The sequence below is a fragment of the Nomascus leucogenys genome, chromosome 20 (genome assembly GCF_006542625.1).
Source record: "Nomascus leucogenys isolate Asia chromosome 20, Asia_NLE_v1, whole genome shotgun sequence".
NCBI lineage: Eukaryota > Metazoa > Chordata > Mammalia > Primates > Hylobatidae > Nomascus > Nomascus leucogenys.
Window position 1 is genome coordinate 81119758 of NC_044400.1, and position 18890 is coordinate 81138647.

The 18890-nt window shown below is 45.5% G+C and overlaps 1 protein-coding gene across 3 annotated transcripts in view; it reads right to left on the minus strand.

Moving 5' to 3' along the window:
• Positions 1–18890, minus strand: part of FAM193A (family with sequence similarity 193 member A) — a 183690-nt gene that overhangs the window by 78209 nt on the left and 86591 nt on the right. For all 3 annotated transcript variants that reach the window (XM_030800812.1, XM_030800813.1, XM_030800814.1), the window contains exons 4-7: positions 18530–18697; positions 14079–14313; positions 5394–5518; positions 140–287 (exon numbers count right to left, since the gene is read on the minus strand). In XM_030800812.1, coding sequence (XP_030656672.1) covers positions 140–287; positions 5394–5518; positions 14079–14313; positions 18530–18697 — 676 coding nt within the window. The remainder of the gene's footprint in view (positions 1–139; positions 288–5393; positions 5519–14078; positions 14314–18529; positions 18698–18890) is intronic.

The window sequence follows — 18890 nt, forward strand, 5'->3', positions numbered from 1 at the left end:
GAGCTACCCACATGCGCCTCTGGGCCTCAGTCGGGAATTCCTGGCTTGCAGCTCAGGACAAAGCTAGTGACTTGGTGCTGCCTTCAACAGGGCCGTCCGAGGATGTGCGTGGGGTGTGGTGGTCCTGGGTGGCACTCACCTGCTCGTCAACATAGGCGTCGATCCTCTTCTGGCACTCCAGCCACTCCTCGGCGACTCTGCGCAGCTCCTCCTCGGAGCGCTGGTACCTCTGCAGCAAGGTACTGTATGTGTCCTCACTGCAGGTGTCGTGTGTGGTGGTTCCTAGCCTAGGAGAGAGAAGGCCTTGTAACAAAGCAAAGAACCCAAAGGATCTGAGGCTGAGATCAGAATGTGCTTCCTGCTGATACTATCCTGTTTTGTCATCTCGCCTCCCAATGTGGAAAACGGGGTGCCACTCTGCACCACAGCAGGGAGCTGTGAGGGATCAATATATCCCCATGCAAGGCACCCAGGACAGACTTGTAAAAAGGAGATGCTCGGCTGGGCACGGTGGCTCACGCCTGTAATCCTAGCACTTTGGGAGACTGAGGTGGGTGGATCACCTGAGGTCAGGAAATCGAGACCAGCCTGACCGATGTGGCGAAACCCCATCTCTACTAAAAATACAAAAAAATTAGCCAGGTGTGGTGGCAGGCACCCATAGTCCCAGCTACTCAGGAGGCTGAGACAGGAGAATTGCTTGAACCTGGGAGGCGGAGGTTGCAGTGAGCCGAAATCACACCACTGCACTCCAGCCTGGGCAACAGAGCGAGACTCTGTCTCAAAAAAAAAAAAAAAAAAAAAAGCAGATGCTCAAACAACAGCCTCTAAAAACAAAATGAGCACTGACCAACATGTCTCTAAAGACTATGACTCAACAATTCAGTTTACCAAATATGGAATTGCAAATACAAAATTAAAATAGATAAAAATAAAAATGATAATAAAAAAATAAATATGGGGATACAAAGTTATTTTACTCTTGAAAATACAACTGGCTCAGAGAAAACAAAACACTTAACGAGACATAAAATTTAGATCTGGTTTTCAAATAAAGCAAAACAAAATCTGATTTACTTGAAGAAATATAGTTAGTTTTCTGTCTATTATATTGTATTAAGAAAGATGGCGGTCGGGCGCAGTGGCTCACGCCTATAATCCCAGGGCTTTGGGAGGCCTAGGTAAGGGGATCACCTGAGGTCGGGAGTTCAAGACCAGCCTGGCCAACATGGAGAAACCCTGTCTCTACTAAAAATACAAAAATTAGCTGGGTGTGGTGCCACATGCCTGTAATCCCAGCTACTCAGGAGGCTGAGACAGAAGAATCGCTTGAACCTGGGAGGCAGAGGTTGGGGTGAGCCGAGATTGCGCCACCGCACTCCAGCCTGGGAGACAGGGTGAGACTCTGCCTCAATAAAAAAAAAAGAAAGAAAGAAAAAAAGAAAAAAAAGAAAGATGGCAAGATGGAAAATGAGAAAATAAATGGGAAACAAAAGACACACATGCAGGTGGACAGTGAGAAAAAACACCTCGATTTCTGAAGAGACTGAGCAAGATGGCGATTGGGAGACAGAAGGCTGGGGGCTGGGGTCAGGAGGAGGACGGGGAGTGGTGTGGAGACACACGTAGATTATTAGCAGAAAAAATTCATGTTCCTAATACTGAAATCTATCAGTGTGAGCCAAAATAAGTGGAATAAAGACATCTTGACAAGGATGGCTTAGAATCAAATATGTTTATATCTAGAGCACAAAGATTCTGTGCAAGGTTAGGGATCAGCACTGTTTACATAAAACACTAGAAGCCACCAAATGCATCACGGCACATCTAGAGGAATCAGTACTTGGTAACTAGATACTTGTTACCAATTTTATAATTACGTCTACCCATTCACACATACACACACATTCATGTATATACACACATATATATTTTGAAATGGAAATATGCCCATGGTAACTAAAGATATGACTACAGCATGTTAAAAAATACGTATAGTGGACATAGGGAAAAAATGTATAAGAAATACTAAATTATTTGTAAAACCTAACTTTATGATTTTCTATATTTTCAGAATTTTATTTGTAATGCCAATCTAATGATTTTATAATAAACAATAAAGCTGTGTGGAAATTAGGATCTTTTCATGGGTGAAATGGGCAGGAATGACTCCCTCTTCTCCTCTCACCTATCTCCACCCTCAGGTAAATCGCACCTGGGAACCTCGCAGCTACTGAAGCCATCTGTGCACTCACCTACTGCAGTCTCTCCAGGGGAGGCAGCAGAGGTTAGGTGTAACTGGGCAGTCATTTAGGGAAGCCCAAACGAAAGAAACAATACTGATGCACATGGATTGAGGCTACTTCAAAACATCAAAGCTGTTCTCCTAAGGCTGTTTCTGCCCCTCAGGAGACAAAACTCCTTAAGACACGGACTCCAGTGGCACCAGGGTTCTGCCACACTGCAGCCCGTGAAGTAGTTTTTCTCCGACTTCTCCTCTGCCAGCCCTGCTCTTCCGTGACTGGTTTCCATTCTTCACACAGAATCCAGCTTCTACCCAATTCCATCCTGCCCCTACTTGCTCCACCTGGAACGTTGCGATGCGGCACTATACCCTGTCATGTGTTCCTTGTCCCGCTCCTCCTGGAAGTAAGAATTCCTCTCTTCCCAGTTATAGAATTCAGATTATTTTGAGCCAAGGGAGAGCAAAGTGGGTGGGGGAGGGGTTTTGTGGATATCTTTGGTGGTGTAATTGGAAAGCAATCTGCAGGCACAGGGCTTCCCTGCAAGCAAAGCTGTGCTAGGATCAAAAGAGTCACAGGGACTATCCACAGGGTTGAATTAAATCAATGGCTCAGCAAACAGGTTTCCATCTAAATATTGAGCTTGCAAATACAAGACAGCAGCATGGAAATACGCTTACTGTAATGTTACCAATGTGTATGTGAAACATTATTATTGATAAAGAAAATGAAATAACATTGGTTTGGGTAAGTTTTATTAGCCTAATTAATATATATTTAAAGTGAAGCCCACATTGGGCTACTGACACCCACAACAAAGAGAAGCAGGCCTGAGGGATGCACCCCCTGATAGAAACACCCTCCAGCTATACCTCAGTCTGCCAGCGGATCTGAGCAGAGCCGTCCAGAACCTTCAGATCCTACCACCAATTCTCAGGCATGACAGAGGATGGAGGTGGCCAGACTACTCTGTGAACACGCCCACGCAAGATCCAGACCAAAGCACCCCCAGGACAGGTGGCCCAGTTCTTTCATAGATACATTTTAAGACAAAAAATGGTGGGGAGTCAAGGGAAGGAACCTGCCAATTACTGACTTTCAAAGGCTATGGGGAAAAAAGAAGGGGGCAATGGAGAGTTACTGTTTAATGGGTAGAGTTACTGTTTCGGGTAAGGAAAAAATTTTAAAGTACATAGTGGTAATGGTTACAAACACTATGAATATAATTAATGTTATTGAAATATACACTAGTTAAAATGGTAAGCTTTATGTTATATACTTTACCATAATTTTTTTAAAAAGTAATATATCAAGCCATTGAATTGTACATTTTAAGTGGGTGAATCGTACCATATGTATTTCATATGATGCAGAAGCTTTAAGGGGTGTTTGTATGTAATCAGTAGCAAAATTTTTATGAATTGTTAAATGTGTATCTGTACACTAGCAATGCAAATCTGAATTATCTTGAATTAGTCTCAGGCTGACAAGGCAGTCAGCTGCAGAGCACAAAGGCATGGTGTGTCCTGGCATCGTCAGTGCTGCTCAGGGAACGTGCTGGTTGGCCTCACTCTGTCCCTGTCTGTGTTTATCCTTCTCCCTCAACTACCTGTGGGTCTCAAAAGTGAGAAGTGAGACTGCAGCTTGAGCCCGAGCATCCACACTGGAGACGTGGCTCATGGTTGGAGTCTGACCATTATACCCAATGAGCAAACAGAAAATCCAGAACTACGGCACAGAAAAAGATGGGAGTTTTCACAGTGAAACCCCGTCTCTACTAAAAATACAAAAAAAAATTAGCTGGGTGTGGTGGCGGGCGCCTGTAGTCCCAGCTACTCGGGAGGCTGAGGCAGGAGAATGGCGTGAACTCGGGAGGTGGAGCTTGCAGTGAGCCGAGATCTTGCCACTGCACTCCAGCCTGGGTGACAGAGCAAGACATGTCTCAAAAATAAAATAAAATAAAATAAAATAGCAATAACTGGTGTAGTCAATAGAACAACAATTTATTCCCTTGCTTTGTGAAGCTAACAATTTTTTTCCCCCGAGACAGCATCTCGCTCTATCGCCCAGGCTAGAGTGCAGTGGTGCACTCTTGGCTCACTGCAACCTCTGCCTCTGGGGTTCAAGCAATTCTCCTGCCTCAGCCTCCCGAGTAGCCAGGATCACAGATATGTGCCACCACGCTCGGCTCATTTTTATATTTTTAGTAGAGATGGGGTTTTACCATGTTGGCCAGGCTGGTCTCAAACTCCTGACCCTCAGGTGATCCGCCCGCCTAAGGCCTCCCAAAGTGTTGGAATTACAGGCATGAGCCACCACACCCCTAAGTATAGGTTAATGTGGTCAAATGTAGATGGCTGCTGTCACAGTGGATCTGTATTATGGGAATGTGCTCACATGTGGTAAATAGAACAAAACACCAAAGAACAAAATCAGCAAACTGCAGACCTGTGGTAGCTCATGCATGACTCAGTGCAGGGAACAGCGTTCTGCTGAGTAACATCACATCAGGAGGAACACGCCTTCTAAGTGAACATGGTACCACAGGGCAAACACATGCCCAGCCTAAATCTTCTCACTCTGACCCTGAGCAAATACCCAACGAGTGACTGCTACACTCTGCACCCCTTTCTCAGTGGAAGCATAGAAGAACCCAGCCAGCCTCCCAAGCGTGAAGAAGCCACATGGATGCGCTACACCAGGAGACAGAGCAACAGAGCCTCGGGTAGCCAGGGAATGTGTGGGAGACGCCAAGCTGTATCCGGACGGCCTTGGGCACCCTCAGACCTGGGCTCCTTCCTTCCTCCATCTCCCCTACATGTCCAAGAGCCATAGCATGAACCACACCACAGGTGCCTGGCCAAGGATGGGCCTTGTCAAGGAAAAGTGCTATATTTACTGTAGCTTTTCTGTATGAGGAATTTGTGGTGTTAAATCTTAGTAGCATTTATATTGACTCATCATTTAAAAGTTTAATTGTATTACTTCTCAGGTTTTGAGCTTTTGGCCCAAACTATCTTTTTCTCTAAGCCCTGTTATTTTTCCTGCAAGAACTTTCATACTTGCTGGTACTCAGGTACACGCACACCAGTCAGGAGAAAAGACCGTGCTGTCACACCACAAAGACATATATGGGTTAAGGCAAAATACCTGATCTGTGACACCAGTGCAGGCAAGTTGCTCTGAAGAAGTGGTTCCGAAAAGACCAGATTTTCAAACAGGTGTTTATTATGCAGTTCCCATGTCACTTGGAACTTTTTCAAATGTTCATTTTCCTGGTTAAGAAAAAGTAAAAGATAAACAGAAGATGTAGTGAATTGCTAAAGACTTGAAAATTCCCAGAGGGATTCCCTCCCCCCTCCCCGTTTCCCCCACCACGCACTCATCCCTCTTCACAGGCCCAGAGCGTTCAGCTTATGAGAAGTGCTGCTCCCTGTATGTCCCAAGGCACACAGTGGATCAGAACTCTGACTACACGGACATGGGCTTCAGCAAGCCTCCCCTCTAAAACGGCAAGTTTAGAAGGGCCGCAAAGACAGGGTGACAGGTGCGCACAGAGACAAAGCAGTAACTGCACATGTTTGAGAGTCATTTCTCACAATTATACTTTTAAAATGTAATGAAAGCCCTTACAATTCAAACAGTTTAGATACATCAAGTCCCTCAATGCCAAAGGATAACAATTTTCTTACCTATGGAGAAACCTTCCATTCTAATTAATACACACAATTTCTCCACTTGCAAGACCCTACTAGAGGTAAGGTTTTTTGTCTTCCTAATAATCGTAGGCAAACTCGTCAATTACTTTAGAATATACCACGAAAACGGAGAAGTGTCCCAGTCATCATAGAGAGTGATGTCAGCAGAGATGTACAGCAAACCCCCAACACAAGATCACTGAGGTTGATGCCATTATTACCTTTCCTATATGTAATGTTCACATTTAATAAGTCTTGCTACAACCATGCGTGTGTGAATCCATGCTGCCCTCTGTCAACTACATGGACACTACTTGTGTTCAGATCACGTTACATCTTTGGGTGAATGTTCCTGACTTCAACAACCGCCAGCACTGGAAGCTGCACTTCATCATGCTTGGCTACTCCACGTCTCCTGAGTCGGGTCACTCACGGACTGGGTTTAGAGGTCTGCTCTTGTTTACAATATAGCCAAGCTGAGTTGATGGAGACCTTAGCAAATGAACGACACAAAGACTTCATTGTTATGTCACCTGATAACCCTAGTTGGTATGGGGGCTGAGAGAACAAATTATAATGATTATAATGATTGAAAGTAAACACCTAAAAACACATTTGGAGAGAGCACACCAGTGATACTGCTAGACCACTGTGTGCCAGCCTTGCTGGATACAGCTCTGTTTTCATACCTGGAAACACAAGGATTGAGATTCAGCAATGAATCTATGCCATCTGCAGAAAATCTCAAACCTTCCATTCTGTTAACATTTCCAATACCTTTCCTCATCGTGTTTTCACCAGTGCCTCCCAGATTGAAACATCATCACTCCTGTTTCACACCAAGCATATCTCAGAGCAAGCACACTCAGTACAGGAAAAATGCATGTGGCAGGAGACCAGGGCCAGGTAACTGATACCCAGCCCCAGGCTGGAACCCACAAACGTGCTCGTAATAATGAAGCAGGTGAAGTGCCAAGCCCATGCTGCCCAGGCCCTGTGCCAGGTACGAGGACACAAAGACTACCTCCTGCTACAGTAGTCCGTTGCTCTCCAGGGGTTCCCGGGGAACAGAAGAGCAGGCAGTGACCTGACTTACGATTCAGCTACGAGACAAAGAGTACATGAGAGTGAATGCAGCACCTGGATCAGACCAGGCTGGCAACTAGCTGAGAGAGGGGCCTCCTGGAAGAGCTGAGGCTTTGCCTGGCCTCCCTTGGAAACCTCTGGGATAGCCGTTTCCACCTGCCTGTCTATGAGTGGAATCACAAGTCTGGCTTTCTGGGCCAGTTGCTAATGGTCACTGGGTGAAGGCTAATTTATGAAGATATTTGGCATTTTTAATAAAATCTAAAATTACACCTCTAGGTGAGGCATGCAAGACAAACAGATATCAGATTCACTTCACAACCTGAAATCAACTTGGAGTTTACTTACTTAAGCAACACATGTTAACACCTGAGTGCCTAGCATGCCAGGCACTGTCCTTAGTGCTGAATTCAATGCCTCCAGTAAGTTCCCTGTAAACCTGGTACTGCCCTGCCCATGCCCCATCGACAGGTGTGGAACCAGCATAGAGGGGCTCGAATAACTGGACCGGGGCATGCAGGGGTGGGCTCTGCAGGATATGTCCTCACAGCTCCTGTGAGAGGTGAGGCCTATGGAAGAACTGCTGAGCTAGAGGCAGAAAGGCTTGTCAGTGACCTAAGGGCAGGCTCTGCAAACTGTTCTCACTTCCCACCACAAAAAAGGTTTGGGGATTTGAAAGAAGGAAGAGAAGATGTTTAGAATGTAGTTCCTACAACAGACAGAAATAACGGGATATTTGAGATCTTTCTGTCTTTGTGGATGAAAATTTAGACTTCACTATTATAGCCTGGTGAGGTGTTTCCTAGATGACTAGAAGCATAACTTAAGCCTAGTGACAATTTTTTTTTTTTTTTTAGATTTCCTTTAAAAAAAAAAAAATTGAGTGATTGGTTGATTGACTGAGACAGGGTCTCACTCTGTCGCCCAGGCTGGAGTGCAGTGGCGCAATCTTGGCTCACTGCAACCTCCGCCTCCCAGGCTCAAGCAATCCTCAGCCTCCTGAGTAGCTGGGACTACAGGTGTATACTATTACGCTCAGCTAATTTTTGTATCTTTTGTAGAGACGGGATCTCACCATGTTGCCCAGGCTGGTCTTGAACTCGTGGGCTCAAGTAATCCACCCACCTTGGCCTCCCAAAGTGCTGGGATTACAGGCGTGGGCCACTGCGCCCAGTCCCCCAATTTTACTTTAATATTTAAAGTAAATACAAAAAATGTGACTCATTATCCTGTTTGACCCCCTAGGCAGTGTGGAATAAACCTCACATGAGGGCATTCTCTAGTAAAGTTGCATTTCTGAGAATACCTTTCTATGTCCAAGAGTATCCAGTGAGTTCAGCAAAAACAGTAGAATGGGGGTGCTGTTCAGAAGAGCTAACTAGCTGGCAGAGTTTGCACAGCAAATTAACATGTTGCTTCAAAGAAAACAAGTGACACAATCTGTGGCTAATCATAAAATCTGAGCTTTCAAGCAAAAAAGAAAACTTTAGAAAATTTGCATTTGCTGCTGTTGGCTTGAAAGATCCTACACATTTAAAGAGCTTTCTGATGAGATCAGTGCTGATATGAACAAATATCATTTTTTATATTAATAAAAATGTCAACATCCAGAAGATACTCAGTGAATCAATATTTGCAAAATGACCTATGAATGACACTAGCAAACCACGTATAAGTAGAGAGTCCATTCATGGGGTGAGCTGGAACCTGTGGATTTTAATGGAACAGAGTAGGGTAAGTTGAGTGATATAGTTTCAGACTACATCGCAACTAACCATTAAGAAACTCTCACGTGTTGGTGTACTCTCAGAGAAGATCTATCAGGATTTGAAGATGCTATTAAAATATTCTTTCTGGCAGGGCGCGGTGGCTCACGGCTGTAATCCCAGCACTTTGGGAGGCTAAGGCAGGTGAATCACGAGGTCAGGAGATCGAGACCATCCTGGCTAACACAGTGAAGCCCCAACTCTACTAAAAATACAAAAAATTAGCCTGGCATTGTGGCACCCACCTGTAGTCCCAGCTACTCGGGAGGCTGAGGCAGGAGAATCGCTTGAACCCAGGAAGCGGAGGTTGCAGTGAGCCGAGATCATGAGGGACAGAGTGAGACAGAGCGAGATTTTTTTTTGAGACAGAGTCAGACTCTGTCTCAAAAAAAAAAAAAAAATTATTCCCTTTTCCAACTAAGAGTCCGTCTCAAAAAAAAAAAAATTCGTCCTTTTTCCAACTACGTATCTGTAAAAAGTTGAATTTTCTTCAATAATTTCAACCAGACAACCTATGACAACAGACTGAATGCAGAAGATGAGACTCCCACTGCTTTTACAGAGAGATCTGGAGAGGTGTGGGTGACCCGCTCTTCTTAAGAAATATGTTGGCTGGGCGCAGTGGCTCACGCCCGTAATCCCAGAACTTTGGGAGGCCGAGGCGGGCAGATCACCTGAGGTCAGGAGTTCGAGACCAGCCTGGCCAACATGGTGAAACCCCATCTCTACTAAAAAAAATACAAAAAAATTAACCAGGTGTGGTGGCAGGCACCTGTAATCCCAGCTATTTGGGAGGTTGGGGCAGGAGAATCGCTTGAACTCGGGAGGCAGAGGTTTCAGTGAGCCAAGATCACACCATTGCACTCCAGCCTGGGCAACAATGTTTTATTTTGGAAAATAGTTACTTTTACATGTGTAATTTATGCTACATTATCTAATGTAAAAGTGTATTATTTGTTACACTGTCTAATATATGTTAAAACATGCAATTTATGTAATCTAATGAGAGCTTACATTTTTAAAATGACAATAAGCATTTAAAAAATTTTCTCAGTTTGAATTTCAATACAGCAAGTACTGATATAAGTCTGCATTAAAAAGCACACTTCAGGGTCCTAAATTTTTAAGTATAAAGGGGCCTGAGTCCAAAACTGTTGGGAATTATTGCCCTGAGACACTGAGTTTATCTTAAGCTGGTGCTGCATAGATCACAGGATGGCACGGTAACAATGTGGCTATGAATTTGTGAAGATTTTTGGCTTCTGATTGGAATAACCCAACCATAAAAAGAGATCGGCTGGCATTAGTCGGTAAGAAATTACTATTACCGTCAGTCTTCATGGATGTGACAATGGAACTGTGGCTACATAAGCTAATGGATGACTATTTTTAGAGACACTTATTGGAATATTCTAAGACAAAAAGCACATTGTCTGGGACCCATATTAAAATACTGCATCAAAAAGAGGGAAGAGAAAGTGGAAAAGAAAGAAGGCATAATGAAGTCAGAGTGGCAAAATGCTGATTAACTGTGGATCTGGGTAAGGAGTACATAGATTCACTGTAGTCTCTACCCAGAATCCAGAATTACACATTACAACATCTCACAGACCATTTTCAACAAAGTCCTGTGTTTTGTGTTTGAGATCACTTTTTCTTTGATGTTCTGTAGCTGTCACTATACTATATCCAGAGGAGGATTTTTCAACATCTTACGTGGGAAATCTGATATGCTTCCTTGCTGAACACTAGTATTTTTCAGTAATTCTGAGAATTTCTCAGCTATCATCTCCAAAAAATATGTTTTTGTTTCTAGTTTTGATATTTTTTCAAATCTGATCATTCTTTAGAGTATTAATCCTTAACTCCCAATTTCAAACTTTTACAAAGCTTCTTTAAGCACAGTTAACAAAGTTACTCTATATTCTTTTTTGAAAATTTAAATATCTTTGTTACGTGATTCTGTCTATTGCTTCTGCTGGCTTTTAACTGTACTGTCATGAACCTTGTGTCTTATGACTATTTTTTACTGTGAGCTGCTCATTTGGGGGGATTTTATCTATTCGAATTCTCTGAGGTCAGATTGAAGGTGTCCAGAGGTGATCTGCACGCTGCCTAACGTTACCAGCAACCCTGGACCACTGTAAAGTAACTTCCAGGCTTTTGCTGTTCATACCACACCAACATTTATTCAGACTCCAGCTCATGTGGCAGCTGGCTGACAGCTACCAAGTCTCTGGGAAGCTGTACTCCCTGCATCCCCACCCCAAGGCCACGAGAGCTGCAGATCCCTGCTGTCCCTTTCGGTGCTCGGAGTTTCCACTTCAACCTTACTGGTGTCGTCACTTACAGCCCCAGCATTATGTGCAGACCCCATCCTGGGCTAGGTTGTGTCTCGTCTCCCAGGATCAGAAGAAATCCTCGCAGCAAATGCTGACTTTCAAGCCCACATATTTCTCAGGATTCCAGCTTTCAATTGGTTTTTCACCACTACAACTTATTCCCTTTCATGCCATCTCAGCCATACACTTAAAAAGATTTCGTCTTTTTTTTGACATGGAGTTTTGCTCTTGTTGCCCAGGCTGGAGTGCAGCGGCACAATCTCAGCTCACTGCAACCTCCACCTCCCAGGTCCAAGCAATTCTCCTGCCTCAGCCTCCCGAGTAGCTGGGATTATAGGCGCGTGCCACCACGCCAGGTTAATTTTTTGCATTTTTAGTAGAGACGGGGTTTCATCATGTTGGCCAGGCTGGTCTCTAACTCCTTGACCTCAGGTGATCCAACCACCTCGGCCTCCTAAAGTGCTGGGATTATAGCCGTAGGCCACCACGCCCGGCTTATTTTTTTATTATCTAGTAAATTCAGTTGTTTCCCTTGGAGGAAGGAATAGTTAAGGGTATCTAGTCTGCTGGACCCCTAGAAATCAATGTGTATATTTCTATGTGTAAAGGAAGTGAAAAAAGACACTAATCAAACAGCTTCCGAGTGTATGCATTTTTTTCAAGCCACAAGAAATTATTTCTTTTTTATTTTATTTTGTGTGTGAGACAGAGTCTTGCTCTGTCACCCAGACTGGAGTGCAGTGGCGCAATCTTGGCTCAATGCAACCTCTGCCTCCCGGGTTCAAGTGATTCTCCTGCCTCAGCCTCCCTAGTAGCTGGGACTACAGGCGCCCGCCACCATGCCTGGCTAATTTTTGTATTTTTAGTAGAGACGGGGTTTCATCATATTGGCCAGGCTGGTCTCGAACTCCTGACCTCAGGTGATCTGCCTGCCTTGGCCTCCCAAAGTGCTGGGATTACAGGCGTGAGCCACCACACCCGGCCTCAAGCCACAAGAAATTATTTCTACGTAAACTGCTAGGAATTTGCTCTAATAAATATGGTTCAAATTAATTTTTCTCAGCTTCGTAAAACAGTGTCCTACAGTAACTATCTGAGGAAGCGCAGACCTCGCCAGCACTTTCTGGAGAGTAGCAACAGCTGCTGTCTTCACTACCAGAGTCTCTCTGGGCACCAGGTTTAGGTGGGCTGGAGAGCATCCTTCTTAACCTGAGCCAATGTTCTTGCAGAAGACAGAGGAGGGGCTCTGGATTTGAACCTCTGAAGGGCAGGCAGACTCTCAGGTGGAGACGGGGAGGCAGTGCTGCAAGAGATGCCAGAGGAAGGACGAGGTACCAGAAGGAAGCCTGGTGGCACTACCCAGTGGACTCAGACCTTGAAACAGGATAACTGCCCCCCCGCCCCGCCCCGCCCTCACCCCTCACCCTACCCCTTCACCTCACTACCTCTTCTCAGAATAGATATCTCCCCATGGCTTGGTGCAGTGAAGCTTGAGGAAGTCTGTGAACCCCCTGAAATGACTTACAATTACATGTATGTAATTTTTTCTTTTCTTTTTGAGATAGGATCTCACTCTATTGCCCAGACTGGAGTGCACTGGCTCACCACAGCCTCAACCCTGAGCTCAAATGATCCTCTTGCCTCACAGCCTCAAGTAGCATGCGTCATCACGCCTGGTTAATTTAATTTTAAATTTTTTTGGTATAGATGGGGTCTCCCCATGTTGCTCAGGCTGGTCTCAAGCTCCTGGGCTCAAGTGATCCTCCCACTTTGGCTTCCCAAAGTGTTAGGATTACAGATATGAGCCACCACGCCCGGGTTGTATGTAAATTTTTCTAAGAGGGTCCATCAACTTGAGAATCAGATCAAGACCAAGGCCAATGCTTACTGTGTATGTTTCAAAATGTAGGTTTACCACTAAGAAAGCACCCAAAACTAGATGCTCAGCCCTCTCGCCATGTGATGCCCTGTACCACCTTTGGACTCTGTTCAGAGTCCAAGTCCCCACCTGCAAGAAAGCTCTCACCAGATGTGGCCCCTCAAACTTGGACTTCTCAGCCTTCCTAACCATAAGAAATAAATTCCTTTTCTTTATTTAAAGAAAGAAAGCACCCAAAACTAGCACCAAATACAGTTAAGTATTATTTAATAATAAAGTTTAAGTGATGAAAAACTCCATAGACTATTAGTAACAGTCAAGGAAGCTTTGAGGGCTTGTCTCTGGGACGCATGGTCTCCTTCCAAAGCACGGGGGCACTGAGGCTGTTGAGGATTGTCCGCAGCCTACTCGTAACCATATTCCTATACCACGCTCCTTCCACCCGATGTAGTGATTCCTCCTTTGAGGCAACCGGACCCATCTGTGTGTCTCTTTTGTTAGGACTGTCAGATCCCCATTGGCAAGGATGGGGATAGGGCCTGTCTTGAGACTACAAGCAGATCTTTAACTCAGTGCTGGCTTGTGAGTGAATGCGTGCCTGCACGAATGAATGAATGCCACTGGGCTGTAAACAAGCTGTTCTCTACAGCCTTCATGCTCTTCATGGGCGTTTCACCTAATACCAGCTCTGTCTACAGCAACGGAAGAATGAACAACCTAAGTAAGACACCGGAGATTTCTCTGTCTCCTTATAAAGGCACACATCAGTGCTCCCCTCAAACTGCCCCCATGCCTTGTTCCCTGGGCCTCAAGGTCCTCCAAACGGTCTTCCATGAGGTGTCACCTGGTTATCAATCCACCCAATGCTTTTATCCAGTGGCGAAGTCCAGAGGAAAGACAAAGAGGAGAGGAAACAGGTCCTCTCCCGTAGAGAAGAGGGGCCTGTGACAGCGTGTGGGGGTGTGACAGCAAGGTCAGCACACATGCGTGAGAAGCTTCCTTTTGCCACATGCTTCTCTTCAGTTCATCCAAACAGAAAGAAAAACACGCGTTTTCTCTCTTACCAGAGTGCCAAGGAAGGTGCTGATGGAGCGTGCGGCCTGGCAGAGGGCGCCGTACTCCTCAAGCAGGAGGGAGATGAACTGGTGCGCTTGCGGGGGGCCCTGCAGGCCAGATGGTGCCTTCACCTTGGCCGCAGCCGACAGCTGCCGGAGCAGGCGGACCTTCATCTCCAGCACGTACTCTCGAGCTTGCTGTTCCAGACGCTGGTACAGCTGGTAGGGGTCCCTCTCGCAGAGCCTGCACAGAGAAGAGGGTCACTAGGGCCTGCCTACCAGGGCCCGTGGGTGCTCTGATGTCAGTGAGCATCTTTTCTGAAGCCCTTCCACAGGTGACCACCTCTATATGACCACACAGTCATCTTCCTCACAACCACCTGTGAGAAGCACGATCACCCTACCTAACGGATGGGGAATCTGGGGCACAGAGTGTCACTAGGGAACAGGAAGTGACATTTATTGAGCTTTCTCTGTACAGCACTGTTCGTGCATGTGCACTAATTCAGTTCGCTGTGTGTGGGTTCAGTGCCTGCATTACAGAGGGGACATTTTGGCCCACACAGGTTGGGTGAGTTGTGTAAACTCACACAGCTGGAAGAGCACACTACCACTTCTCAGCAGCTGGCCCCAGATGAACACGCTCAGACACGAGGCTGGGGACAACTCCTTTAAAGGCTTATGTGTTAACAGGTAAAAAGCACTGATCCCAGGAGAGGTGCCACCTGGCTGCAGATACGGGGCAGCCTGCTCTTTCCTTCTATCTAGAAGTTCAGTGTACAATCCAAATCGGTTTGTATTAGGCTTATCAAAAGAGGAAACTTTAGACACAGTTTATCTTTTTTTAAAAATTATCCCACCAAAAAAGCAATAAAGGTGTGTAAAATAAAATTTGTAGGCTGAAGAGTAGGAAAAAAAAAAATACATGCCCCATGACTAAGCCAAAAATGCAATGAACATTTTCATGAATTTCAGGCCAAACTTTGGGATAATCCATTATTTTTATTGACACAAATATGTGTATGATAATCCACATTTTTTTTTTGAGGTGGAGTCTCACTCTGTCACCCAGGCTGGGGTGCAATGGTGTGATCTCGGCTCACTGCAAGCTCTGCCTCCTGGGTTCATGCTGTTCTCCTGCCTCAGCCTCCCGAGTAGCTGGGACTACAGGTGCCCGCCACCACGCCCGGCTAATTTTTTGTATTTTTAGTAGAGACGGGGTTTCACCATGTTAGCCACGATGGTCCCAATCTCCTGACCTTGTGATCCGCCCATCTTGGCCTCTCAAAGTGCTAGGACTACAGGCGTGAGCCACTGCATCCGGCCGATAATGCACATTTTAAAACGTATTCTACAGTACTGGCATTGCTATGGTTAAATTTAATTGTATTTTAATCCAGGAGCCTCTAGATGGAAACCTAAAACCACTGATGTATTAACAAAAATTTGTCCATAACCTGTCACCAGGAGAAACCAGTTTGAGTTCATCACTCTAATAGAAACGAGTTGTAAAATGTATTAAACTACAGCTCCTGGATTTTACATAGTAAATCCTTTCACCTTCTACATACCATATTATGTCAAAAGAAAAGAAAGTTGTCACCTGTTCTATTTTTAAATTGCCATATTACCTAGGCTGTAAAAGACAACTGCCAAGTAAAATCTTGCAATGGAACATGTGAAGCCTTATGGAAAATGTGGATTAAGAAAATAGTGTAGATAGATGGGATTCCTATTATGGTTAGTACATTTCAGACAGACATTAATTTTTTGAGCATAACAACTGTAATTTCAACTACTAGTATAAAAAACTGTCCTCTGAAACAGAATGCATTTCATCTGTTAAAAGAAAGCCACAGAAGAGTCAAATTTTGACAGAGACAACCAAACTTAGAAGCAGACTGGACACCCACGTCACTGTTCTCTTAGCGTGTCGGACTTAGATCCCTTCTTTTTTTGTCTATTTCTGTATTTTATAAATTTAAGGAAATAACCATGTGATACTTTTGCAAACAGATTTTTTTTTAAGTTATATAAAAAGGAGGCAGCGGGGTGGGGCGCAGTGGCTCACGCCTGTAATCCCAGCACTTTGGGAGGCGAGATTGAGACCATCCTGGCTAACACGGTGAAACCCTGTCTCTACTAAAAATACAAAAAATTAGCCAGGCATGGTGGCGGGCGCCTGAAGTCCCAGCTACTTGGGAGGCTGAGGCAGGAGAATGACGTGAACCTGGGAGGCAGAGCTTGCAGTGAGCCAAGACTATGCCACTGCACTCCAGCCTGGGTGACAGAGCGAGACTCCGTCTCAAAAAAAAAAAAAAAAAAAAGAGATAGCAATATGCTGAAGATGCTACGGAAGCTCATTCCCTAATTCACGCATACATTCAACAGATACTGGCACATCAACTACACACTGGTTCCTACTCTAAAGTACTGAAGTTGCAACATTCATAAGCTGTGAAGTCATGGGTTTGACATGAAGGTTATACATTTTTTTTCCTAATACTCACTAGGAAACCTAACTTTCTTTGTTGTTTTTTTGTTTTTTCTTTGGATTTTACTCTGTTGCCCAGGCCGTTGTGCAGTGGAGCGATGCTAGCTCAATGCAGCACTGAACTCCTGGGCTTAAGAGCTCCTCCTGCCTCAGCCTCCCAAGCAACCAGGACCACAAGTGTGCTTCATCACACCTGGCTAATTTTTTTTATTTTGTGTAGAGACAAGTCACTGTTGCCCAGGCTAGTCTTGAACTCTTGGGCCCAAGCAATCCTCCCAAAGTGCTGGGATTACAGGTGTGAGCCACCATGCTTGGCTGGAAACCTAACTTCTGATAAAAGCACATACCACAGAGGAGGACCTCATGCAATACCAGTGGCTCACAGGTCAAACCCTGAACATACTTGGCTGAATTCAATGAGTTAACCTAATGTATGGCTAATCACTATCCCTGCCTCCAGGACAGAATCTACTGCACAGCAAATATCAGTTTATAAAACTCCCGCTGGGCGCGGTGGCTCACGCCTGTAATCCCAGCACTTTGGGAGGCCGAGGCAGGTGGATCACAAGGTCAGGAGATCGAGACCATCCTGGCTAACATGGTGAAACCTCATCTCTACTAAAAATACAAAAAATTAGCCGGGCGTGGTAGCGGATGCCTGTAGTCCCAGCTACTCGGGAGGCTGAGGCAGGAGAACAGCGTGAACCCAGGAGGCGGAGCTTGCAGTGAGCAGAGATTGCGCCACTGCACTCCAGCCTGGGCAACAGAGTGAGACTCCCTCCGTCTCAAAAAAAAAAAAAAAATTAGCTGGGCACAGTGTCAGGCGCCTGTAATCCCAGCTACTCAGGAGGCTGAGGCAGGAGAATCGCTTGAACTCAGGCGGCAGAGGTTGCAGTGAGCTGAGATTACACCACTGCACACCAGCCAGGGCGACGGAGTGAGACTCCGTCTGGGAAAAAAAAAAAAAAAAAGCCTCCCAAATGTGCTGCATTCAAAATGTGAGAAAGAAATCCAAATGAGAATCAACCCATGAAATGGCCATCTCATATCTGTTGCTTTCATTTGAAACATTTCAAAAAACATAAAAATATGTTATGTTGCCGGACACAGTGGTTCACGCCTGTAATCCCAGCACTTTGGGAGGTCAAGGCAGGTGGATTACGTTAGAGACCAACCTGACCAACATGGTGAAATCCCATCTCTATTAAAAATACAAAAATTAGCCAGGCACGGTGGTGGGCACCTGTAATCCCAGCTACTCCGGAGGCTGAGACATAAGAATAGCTTGAATGCGGGAGGCAGGGGTTGCAGTGAGCCAAGATCACGCCATTGCACTCCAGCCTGGCTGACAGAGCAAGACTCCGTCTCAAAAAAAAAAAAAAGTTACATCAAACTATAAGGAATAATAAAAATTATGGCCACCTCAAATTCTGTGTGGTTACTGAACATAACGTACCTGCTGAAGAACGGCTGAGGCATCATGAGAAACAGCCACACAGCCAGGCACGCCTCAGCTGTCTTGGCCTCATGAGCCACAGGCACATACACAAGCTACCCAACCTCACAGAGCCCCCATTTTCTCACTTCGTAAATGGGCTAACTCGGCCTTTCTCCTTGGGTTGATAAAGGCAAGAGTGCTTGTAAAAGTACTCTGCATCATCCCTGGCACAGGGGGACTCAAAAAGGAAGGTATTATCATCAGTCTTCACACAAATAAGTGACAGAAACATTTCTTGTGTAATTATATAGGCAACAGCGTTTCATTGGAATCAGAAAAATTCAAGACGTTTGGCCTAGGGGGCTCACTTTTGCCAGTTCATCTATTGCAGTCTTGACAGCCACCAAAGGCTGAGCAAACCCACCTGAGCACTGTCTAAGGAAAGCCCATCCTGAAAGGAGTGGCTCCAAGTGCAGCAGGGAGGGCAGGGGTTTGCATGGGGCCACAACAGGAAAGGGCAGTACGTACCTATCCACGAGCTCCTTCACTCCCTCCTTGTCAGGCACCAGAGACTGGTCCTGGTCATCTGCCAGCGGGGTTCCTGCCTGGCGGTAGATGCAGCGCACCGTGTAACGCACTTCTGACCAGTAGTTCTGCAGCTGCTGAGGTTCCCGGTCCGCCTCTGCCGAAATTTCTCTGTGAGACAACACAGGAAGGTTAGAAAGTCACCACAATCTGCTGCCCTTCCTCACCTAGCACACTGTCCTCAGAGGACCTCCCAGGCTCTTGCACCTTGCCCAGCTCCCAGGAGCCGGCAATCAGGCTGCTGTCAGTGCAGGGGGGGTGATAGCATCCCCAGCACAGCTCCTAGGGTGCACTCTGTGTAAGA